Source organism: Elephantulus edwardii, unplaced genomic scaffold (genome assembly GCF_000299155.1).
Source record: "Elephantulus edwardii isolate Elephantulus edwardi_28Jun2011 unplaced genomic scaffold, EleEdw1.0 scaffold00045, whole genome shotgun sequence".
Taxonomy (NCBI): domain Eukaryota; kingdom Metazoa; phylum Chordata; class Mammalia; order Macroscelidea; family Macroscelididae; genus Elephantulus; species Elephantulus edwardii.
Window position 1 is genome coordinate 3,185,623 of NW_006399795.1, and position 11,360 is coordinate 3,196,982.

Consider the following 11,360-nt stretch of genomic DNA (forward strand, 5'->3'; position numbering starts at 1 on the left):
GGATAGAAGGAGAATTGATGCCTTTGAGCTGTGGTGCTGGAGAAGAGTGTTGAATGTACCACGGACTGCCAAGAAAACAAACAGATTCATCGTAGAGAGGATTAAACCAGGCTGCTCCTTGGAGGCAAGGATTCTGGGGCTTCGCCTGAGATACTTTGGACATGTTGTAAGGAGAGACAGGTCCTTGGAGAAGGACACCATGCTGGGTAGAGTAGAGGGACAGCGCAGGAGGGGAAGACCCTCTAGGAGGTGGATTGATTCAGGGACTGGGGTACTCGGGATGGGTGTGTTGGGGGCAATGAGATTGGCACAGGATAGAGCACGGTTTAGGGTTGTTGTACGTAGGGTTGCTATGAGTCGCAAACGACTCGACGGCACATAACAACAACAACCACCACCTTTCAGACAGCAGCTAAGCCCTTAACCTTCCGCACAACTAGGGCTCTTTGCAGTATGTTATAAAAAATACATAAAACTCATCAAATCATTAAAGGTAGAATAAAACTTAAGTTTTGAGCAAATGGAACTCCCACAAATTTCTGGTAGAATTATGAAACAACACTATTCCAGTTACTCTGGATAAAGGGTAGTTTCTTAAGAAATTAAACATAAAAAACTGTCATAAGACTCAACCATTAGTTCAAGGTGTTTATCAAGAGAAACAAAATATATCTACATAAAGACTTGTACAGAAATTAGAAATGCTGCTTCACTTGTAAAAATAAAAATTGGAAATTCAAATATCCATCAATAGGTAAACTTATAAACTGTGTATAAAAAAATACTAATCTGTAAGTACTTCATGAAAGGAATTACTGATACATACAACCGCATATGAATCTCAAAATTATGCTGAGTAAAAGAAGGAAAAAAAAGATACTGTATGTTTCTATTTACACAAAATAGAAAATGTCAAAGAGTCTAGATGCCTAGAGTAGGGAAGGGGGGAATAATAGGCAAATTACAAATAAGTATTAAGTAGTTTTTCAGGATGATGGAAATTCTCATTATCTTGACTCCTTATGTGCATACAAATGTCAAAACTGATCAGACTCTGCACTTTATACATGTGTAGTTTGTTGTACTTTAATAATATCTCAATCGTTTTCAAAAAATATAACTTTGGGGAAATGTTGACAAAATTATTAATAGTGGAGTATCAAGAAGGCTATGAGATTGTTGTTGTTGTTGTTGTGTGCCATCAAATTGGCTGTGGCTCACAGCAACCCTATAAATCACAGATGTGAACTCTGCTCCATCTTGTGCCATCCTAATCACTTCCAATATACTTGAGCCCAATGTTACAGTCAGCATGTCAATCCATCTTGTTGAGTTCTTTTCTCTTAATGCTCTCTAACTTTCCAAGCTAAATGTCTTTCTCCAAGGACTGGTCCCTCCTAAATAACATGTCCAAAGTATGTGAGACAAAGTTTCACCATCCTTGCCTTCAAGGAGAACTCTGGTTGCACATTCTCCAAGAGAGAGTTTGTTCTTTTAGCAGTTCATAAGATATTTAGTACTGCACTCCAACACAAAATAACTCAAAGATACTGATTCTTTTTATATATATGTATATAATTCTTCTGTCATCCTTAGTCACTGCCTAGCAAGTAAGAGGAGACCATAGATGGATCAGACCACCGTAGTCTTAAACTGACATCACTGCTCTTGATATACTTTCTAAGGCTGTAATTTTTATGGAAGCATATAGTCACATCTTTATATCATGGAGTGAGAAGTAGCTTAGGAGCTCAAGTATTTCATCGTGGTTAAACTGAACCTTAACTAGCACTGTGTCACCAGGATTCCTGATGAACCCATATTGATATATTATTATTAACTAAAGTCCACAGTTACACTTTCTTTCATACATGAATCTCTTAAATTAGAAGTCCAAGATGAGTCTACAAATCCATTCAAGTGCAAATCTCCTCAGAGTACTGGGTAGGACTTAATCTTTCCTTGAGACTAAGCTTGAGCAACCACTATCAAATTCTACTTTGACAAAGCTTATTTTCAGGGAAAATCTTTAAATCTTCCTTTTTAATACTTCCAATCAAGTACTGGCCAAAAGTGGAATTACACTTTTTCTAAATCTATCCAGTATTCATTTATATGGTACTTCTTCCTCCCCCACTTCATTCTGACTGCTGCTACAATGGGTGTAGATTGTGGATCAAAGTATAATGACACACGTGTCAAGTTCAATCTTTTCTTGATCTATTATGATAGTGCTTACTGGCCCAGTTTTGAGCATTTTTGTAAATGTATACTGTTGTTGTTGTTAGGTGCCACTGAGCTAAGAGTCCTTGATCCAGTCTTTGTTTTATCTTGAGCCATCCTCCCCATCTCGGATATGTTCAAGCCCATCTTTACAGTCAATCCATCTTGTTGAGGGTCTTCCTCTCTTTCTATGATCTCCTACCATTCCCAGAATGTCTTTTCCAAGGAGTGGCTCCTCCTGACAGCATGCCCAGAGTATGCTGTCATTTGTAAATGTACAATTGTATACAAACGTAAATGTATAATGATCTATTACAGTATCATAATGAATAGTTTCACTGTTCTCAAAATGTCCTGTGTTCTATCTCTTTACTCTCTGTCCTGAGCCTCAGTAATTATTGATCTTTTTAAAGTTTTCAATGACTATATTTTAACTCAACCCACAATCAAATCTAATGGAATCAAGACATCAAACAATATACTGCACAGGGCAAATTTGCTGCTAAGGACCTCTTTAAAGTGGTAAAGAGCAAGGATGTCACTTTAAAGACTTAAGTATGTTTGATCTAAGCCATGGTACTTTCAATTGCTTCATATGCATATAAAAGCTTAACAATAATGAATAAGGTAGATGGAAGCAGTATTGATGCCTTTGAATTGTGGTGTTGTAAAGAATACTGGCTATACTATGGACTGCCAAAATATCCCAACAAATCGATCTTGGGAGAAATACAGCCAGTGTTCCTTAGCAGCAGGATGGTTCTTTGGTATTTTATCAGGAGAGGACATCACGTTGGAAAAGCTGAAGGATAATGGGGGAAAAAAGGAAACCTTCAATGTGATGGACTGACACAGTGACTGACTTCCAGGGGAGATGGTGAGAACGGTGGTTTGTTCTGTTACTCACAAGTTCTCTGTGAGTCAGAATCAACTTGACCACAACCAATGAAAACACCACCACAATGCTGCCTTTCCTAGAATGTCATATAACTGGAATCACATAGTATGTAGCTTTTTTAGACGTTCATTTAGAAATATGTACTTAAGGTTTCTCCATGGCTTGTTTCTGTAGTGTCACTACATACAGCTCATTGTAAACAATATTTCATTGTATGACTGTCATTAGTTTGTTTATCCACTCATCTATTCAAAGATCTTGGTGCCTTCCAGATTAGGCAATTATGAATAAAGCTGTTTTAAATATTCAATGTAAGTATTTATGTGAACACAGATTTTTATCAACCCCCATTACAGAGATGACATAACTTTGCTTGCTGAAAGTGAAATGGCTTAAAGGACTTACTGCAAAAGATCAAAGACTATAGCCTTTAATATGGGTTACACCAAATCTTCACCACTGAGCCAACAGGCAACATCATGACAGATGGAGAAAAGATTGAAGTTGTCCATGATTTCACTTTACTTGGATTCATAATCAACATCTATGGTAGTAATAGTCAAGCAATAAAGATGTTTACATTAGGGAAATCTGCTGCCAAGGACTCCCAAAGTGCTCAAGAGCAAGGATGTCAGTTTAAAGACTTACATGTACCTGATTCAAGCCATTTTCTATTACTTTCTATATATCTGAAAATTGGACAATGACTAAAAAAGAGTAACTAATAGTCAGTGCCTTTGAGTTGTGGTGCTGCAGAAGAATACTGAATATCCCTTGGACTGCCAAAAGAATAAACAAATCTGTATTGGAGGAAGTACAACCAGAGTGTTCCTTACAGCCAAGGATGGTGAAACTATGACTCACTTATCCTGGATATATTCTCAGGAGCAACCAGTGCTTGGATGGAGACATCATGCTGGGAAAGGTAGAGGTTAGAGAAGGAGAAGACGACTCACAACACAGTGACTACTACAATGGGCTCAAGCACAACTGAGATCATGAGAATGCAGGTTAGGACACAGTTTAGATGTGCTGTTCATAGATGTTCTCTGTGAGTCAGAGATGACTCCATGGCACCTAACAACAATAACACAGGTATCATCTCATTTGAGTAAATATCTCAAAGTCCAAATGCTGGATTGTATGGTAAGCCCCTGTTTATCTTTGTAAGAAAAGTCAGAATGTCTTCTAGTTAAACCAGTTTACATTCTTACCAGGAATGAATGAGGGTTCTTGTGGCTACACATCCTATGATTTCCATCTTTTTTTATTTTCCTTAAATTTTATTTGTCATTGTTGAGAATATATTTAGCAAGACATCTCTCTATTCACTAGTTTACACAAGTACTGTTTAGTGACAATGGTTACATTCTTTTTAAGTTCTGCAACCTTGCTTACATTCCTATTCTGAATTCTTCTTCCATCATTAATACAAATGCACTTTCCCTAAGCTTCCTTATCTAATCTTTCAACTTGTTGATGTCTATTTGATCCCCTATAGATTGTTCTTAAAAGAGTATAATGCTTCTTTTAGTAAGCAAGTCAAACGTTTACTTTTTAGAAGACTTCAGGGGATATTTTGGTTTTAGGTTTAATGGTTTCAGAGCAACAGTTTCAAGGGTTCACCCACCCTTCATGGCTCCAGACTATGGTAAACAGAATCAGAAATTTTGTTCTGCATTCCCTCCACCTCCTCCACACCCCTGTTGTTGACTAGAATTCTTCCATGAGATCTTTGATCAAAACATTGAGTCATGGTAGCTGGGTACCATGTCCTTCCACTTTCAAGATAAAGGTGGCACCGCAGACAATCAGTGACACATACTATATGCTCCATTCTCTTCATGGCTCTCTTCATTTCCAGAGAACAGAAATCAACTGTGGGATCCTGGAGGCCTGCTTGTAAACTTTTAACACCCCAGGCATTACACAATGAACTAGGAGGTAAAAAAGAAGCACCAAACACATTAACTCGGATGTTCTATGAAACCATGACCTGAAACCTCCAAAGCAAGGAACCAAATACCATGAGTCATCTGGAGATGTGTAATAATTTAGATGAAAAAAGTCAAGTAAAAGATGATTCTTGCTCTTAGTGACAACAGTGTCATACTCATATAAGATGACAAAGGCTCTGTAACTGTCAGCATAATAAATAATTTCATATTAAAATATATAGCTGCATGCTAATTAGTAAAGAATGAAGCATAGAACTTAACACAAATTTATCATCAACCAAAGTAACAATACAACTAACATTTACTGAGTGGCTACCACTTATTGGGACTGCTATGAGTTAGCTGGAGTTCACTCAAGAACAACTAGTTTGGGTTTTGGTTTGGCTATTGTTCAGATAGGAAAATCAAAGCACAAAGAGGCTGGGTCATCAGGGCAAGGTAACACCACTGAAAAGTACCAAACCCACTACTCTAGCTCCAAAGTTAACAATACTTGACCATTCCAGAAAATGAGAAAGAAGCCTCAAAAGTATTTCAACACTACCAGACTGCAGTGCACTTTTTATTTTCCAGAAATAAAACATATCATGCCTACTTAGTCCCATGGCAACATCATAATATCTCCAAAAGGTTTTTAATGTGTAGCAAACAAGGTAATAATTTCAAGATGTTTCAGCCAAGGAGACAAAGGAAGGATTTTCTATCCAAAGAACTGCTTTACTCTCTTGCATGGAGTAGTTTTTGAAACCCAAAATCTTGGGTTGTTTTCTCTTAATTCTATTTTCTCTCCTATAATTGGACACCGGAAATATTGGTTTAAAGGGAAAGAAGAGGTGATAAAAACTATATAGAAACGTTGCCTTATATAAAATAGCAATCTCCCTCCCTCCCTCCCTCAAAACAGAGAAAACAGCAAGGGAGACTTCTGAAAAGCTTCACCTCTCAAAGGCCAAAATTCTCCTACCTTCTCAGTGGAAAGGTTGGTCTCAGTGTCCTGTTTCTTCTGGGTAAAAACAATGGTGAACACAGCGTGGGAACGGCTACTTGTTTCATTCATGTTGGTGGCTGCCACTGTCCTAAACAAACATAAAGATGACCTTGTAACAATGGAATTCTTAGACTGAAGTTAAACCGGACCAAGGGCTCAGCATTACAAGCATAAAAATCATAAGAAAATTGATTCAAAGATGGCAAGATTGCCACTCACCTGATTTCTCTTAATACTACCTTATCTGTAATCTTATTAAGTTCTCCAATTCCAAAGGCATCCCATCCAAATTACATTTTATACTACAGCCATCCTTTTGTTTTTGTTAAGTACTATACAGTCGACTACGTCTCTTACATGCCCTATGAACAGCAGATCAGAACCTTATCTTGTCCTGCACTATCCTCAAAGTGTTCACCATGTTCAAGCCTATACTTTGGGCATGCTGTCAGGAGGGGCCAGTCCATGAATAAAAGACCTCATGCTGGGAAAGGCAGAATCAGTGAAATAAGAGAAGAATCTTAATTAGATGGACAGACTAGTGGCTCAACAATGGGCTTGAACTAGGCCTTAAGAAACCACCAAAGCATTTACTTTTGATCCTTTATTAGGCTTTCATTTATTCTAGAATGAATTCCGTAACAGGCATACAGACATAATGGCTAAACATTTAATCCTGACTTGATAAAAATCTAACAATGAAATATAACCAAAATTCTAATGTAACTCCACAATCAGAATAACTACGACAGCAATAAATGTGGCCTCAAGCTCCTAACAGGAAACAAAAGGCCTCAAATTATGCCCCAAACCTGTTTTAGGTCTCTTTTCCACCATACCTGGCTTTGTTCCCAGCGTCCATGAGGTCAGCAATGTCTGTGTAGGAAGTGACCGCCAGTTTTGACAGATCTTCCACATATGGTCCAAGAAGTGGATGTTCACGTACACGCAAATTGCCCTTGTTTTTTGGATTCAGCAAATCTCGGACTCTCTCACAGTAAATTTCCATATAACTTACCTAGGAGCAAATTATTCTAGAATCAAAGGTCTTGGATAAGGAGAACCCATTCACAAAAAAAAAGTCAGTCACAAGAGTATAAACATAAGACCTCTGTTACAAAAAGCTAAGGAAAAGTTTATACAGTGATAGATCATTTTTGGATGATTATCAGGCTATAGGGAAGTAGGGAGTCAAAATTAGTAAACAGGTTATAAATACGTATTAAGATGAGTGGAGGGAAAGGTAATATTCCACAAGGAGATGATCATCAAAATATCACCAAAAAAGAGATGACACAGAGAGAAGGATTAATGGGAATCAGAATTACTGGGAGGAAGTGGAAAAGTACAATTATAATGTAGGTACTGAAATTACTATTACTGAATAAAATGTGTATGAATGGTTGGATGAAAAAATAATTTGCTTCGTAAAACTCTACTCAAATGGTATTTTTTTTTAATGTGCATACGAACCATTCTTCAAGGGAGACCATTACTAATTGTTGTTGTTGTTATGTGCCATCGAGTCGTTAATAGCACAAAATAAATATCAATCATTTTAAAAGTACTGATAATTTTTTTTTAAAAGGGAAACTTCTTTAAAAGCTTTACAGTTAGAGACTAGGAACCTGTATCCCATGAAATATCACACTCCCAGCCACTTTTACTTTATTAACATGCACAGATACCACATGGCCTGGGCTACAGTCAACCTTCTGACTCAATATTCTGACTCTCTTAGGGATGGAAAGGAGATTATCAGCCCACTGGCATAAAAGGATCCTACTGCCTTGGGCAGAAAAATACCATTTTTTTGTAACAACAACTTATCAGTATAATGTCTGTGAAAACGCTGGGGATTACTGAATAAGGTTTCTGCAAGAACTTGGAAAGAAGGCTTCTATCAGGGTAAAACAAAGAACATCAACATTCTAAAGCAGGGAAGACCAAAGAAATCAGTGACTAACGCTTTAAGAATGACTACAATATGTGACCAAAGTCTCCACTAAAAAAGGATGAAAGCTGATCAGCACTAAAGGGGATTTTGGCTAGACCAACCCAAGCCTTGAGGAGGAGAGGACCTCGCAAGTAATAAATTTTAGAAATTCTTATCCACTGACGGATCATTGCTATCATAAACACATCAGACTATCTTTTCTAACCTGAGGAAATCAAACATTTATTTTATCTATTCAACTCCCTTCTCTCTAATACCATGCTCACCAAATGCTACAGGGTTCCATGACAGACCAGCTTGCAAGAAGAGATGACACGAGTTTGTTAATGTGAGTGCAATAGTTCTTCCTTGTGAAAAACAAATGAAACAATAGTCAGCTTTCATCACATAAGTGAACCAAGAGACTGACTTTGAAGGATGGTTCTATTTTCAATGTAGCCATAATATTAGATATTAAGCAAGAATGGCTGTGAACTAATGCAGACTTAGCCCATGTCATTCTGTACCACTAAATTCTTCAAACCTACAGCATCATTTCTATTTTTCCATTTTCCATTTCCATAAAGGTGATCTGAAATGGAATCCTTTTCCCTCTTTTCCACTCAAGTCCTGACCTGATTATCTGCTGAACTTGTGTTTTGAAGGTATACTTCAAAATCAGTTTAAAATAACCCTCAAACAATAAACTATCAAGAACCATGAAAGACTCATTGCGAGACTAAAACAAGGGGGGAAAAAATTCTTAAAAAGTCTTTCCAGTAACAAGGTATCCTAAAAACTGAGATTTTACTCCAATAGAAGTATATCTAAACTTGGACATACAATCCTATACCCTAGGTCTTAGACTCTTTTCACAGAGGGTATTTACTTTAACCTAAAGAGGTTAAAAGTTGTTCACTATTATTTATTCTCTATTAATATTGACCCATCCAAAGCCATCACTGTTTCTTTTACCTCTGAACCAACTGTTACAGCCCTTCTTTAGCCAACCTAATTCACTGAGGAATGATATGTTCCAGGCACTCTCTAGGCTCTTGACTTAGACCAGTAAATAAAACCACCACAACTCCTTGCCCTGGTGAGCTTATAATTCTTCTAAATAGAAGAAGAATAAGTAAATTATGGCTGACATAGAAGAATTTAATGATACAACATATGATCCAGAGATAATGGTGAGAAAGGAAGAAGTTCAAGTTGCTCTGAAGGAATTGGCAAAAACAAAACCCCAGAAGTTGATGGCATATCATTGGAATATTTCATCAAAGAGATGCTGCCCTGGATGTACTGACCTGTTTGTGCCAAGAAGTCTGGAAGACAACTACCAAATGACTGAAGAGATTCATATTAATTCCCATTCCAAAAAAGGTGACCCAAGAAAGTGTGAAAATTATTGAACAATATTATTAATATAACATGCAAACAAGATCCTGCTGAAGATTATCCAAAAATGCCTAGAACAGCACATTAAGTAAAGAACTGCTAGATGTACAAGCTTAGTTTATAAGAGGCCGTGGCACTAGGGACATTATAGCTAATGTCAGATGGATCTTAGCCAAAGCAGAGAGTATCAGAAGAATGTCTGTGTTTCACTGATTAGGAAAAGGCATTTAACTGTGGGAGTCATAACAAATTGTGGCTAACCTTGCAAAGGATGGGAATCCCAGAACACTTAATTGTGCTCATGTGAAATGTTTACTTGGACAAGGAAGCACTCATAAGAATAAAGCAAGGAAACACTTTATATGGTTCAGGATCAGGAAAGGAAGTGTGTCAGGGACGCATCCTATCTCCATATTTTTTCAGTCTATATGCAGAACAGATCATTTGGGAGATTGAACTTTAAGAGGAGGAATGTGGCATCAGAATTGGAGAAGACTCATCAACAAATTGTATTATGCAAATGACACAACCTAGGTTCCTGAAGCTGAGGAGGACAGACCTGAGGTGTTTGCTGCAGAAGATCAAGGACTGCAGTCCTTCAACATGGATTGAAGCTCAACATCAAGAAAACAAAGATTCTTACCACTGGGCCAATTGGCAGTATCATGATAGACTGAGAAGAGACTGAGATTGTTAACCATTTTACAATCAACACTCTTGAAATATCACTCAGGAAATCAAGACAAATTGCACTGGGAAATCTGCTGTCAAGGACCTCTTCAGTGTACTAAAAAAGAACCACCACAGACACTAAGGTGCAGCTGATCCAGGCCATAGTCTTCACAACTGATTATGCATCAGAAAGCTGGACAACGACTAAGGATGACAGAAGAAGAATCAATGCCTTTGAGTTGTGGTACTGGAGAAGAGTGTTGAACATACCATGGACTGCCAAGAGAACAAAAAGGTCTGTCTTGGACAGGGTGAAATCAAGCTGTTCCTTAAAGGCAAGGATTCTGAAGTACCATCTCACATATTTTGGGCAGGTTGCCAGGAGGGCAAAGTTCTTGGAGAAGGACATTATGCCTAGAAAGGTGGAGGGACAGTGCAGGAGAAGAAGACCCTAGATGAGATGGATTGACTCAGTGACTGGAGTAATGGGAGTAGGTGTATTGGAGACAAGGAGATTGGCTCAAGATAGGGCAGAGTTCAGAGTGACTGTAGGGTTTTTATGAGTTGCAGGTGATTCAATGGCACTTAACAACAAAAACAACATGGTGGAGGAAAATCATCCACAACAAGAGAGATCAAGAGTGCTGGGGTGAAAAGCTGCAGTAAAAAATAAACCTCACCGAGAAAGTGAAATATGGACAAAGACTTGAAGGAGGCTAAGGAGATATCCAGGGAAAGAAAGTTTCAGGAAGAGGAAATCCTAAGTGCAAAAGCCTGAGATAGAAATGTTCTTGGTCTATCTGAGAATGAGCAAAGAATAAGCCACTGTGGCTGGAGCAGAATGAATTATGGGAGAGAAGAAGAAGAGGTAACAGAGTGAGAGGAAGTAACAGAGTTCCCACAAGGTAACTACACTGAAATGCAAATAAGCCTGTGAACTCAGGAAAAAAACTGGCATTTTCTATTATCAGTCATAAGAGCTCAATATTTCTGTATTTTTTTTAAATGGTTATTATATAAAACAATTTAGAGAATGTAACAGAAAACATCTTTAGATCAGCATACTCCTCTCTTGTTGCATGATAATTGCAAGGTACAAATACTTTTTATAGGTCAAGTAAAAAGATCTAAAGCAGCTAAGTAACTGTATAAGTTCTAGAAATCACAATATGTACCATAAGGGGGGGAGGGTTGTTGTTGTTATGTGCTGTCGAGTCGCCTGTGACTCATAGCGACCCTATGTACAACAGCCCTAAACTCCGCTCTGTCCTGTGCCAATCGCAC

General features: G+C 37.8%; 1 protein-coding gene across 2 annotated transcripts in view; it reads right to left on the reverse strand.

Annotated features, from left to right (window-relative positions):
- KIF1B (kinesin family member 1B) overlaps window positions 1-11,360 on the reverse strand; it is a 201,412-nt gene that overhangs the window by 114,251 nt on the left and 75,801 nt on the right. For both annotated transcript variants that reach the window (XM_006885766.1, XM_006885767.1), the window contains 2 exons: window positions 6,907-7,085; window positions 6,044-6,155 (listed from right to left, as the gene is read on the reverse strand). In XM_006885766.1, the coding sequence (XP_006885828.1) occupies window positions 6,044-6,155; window positions 6,907-7,085 (291 nt within the window). The remainder of the gene's footprint in view (window positions 1-6,043; window positions 6,156-6,906; window positions 7,086-11,360) is intronic.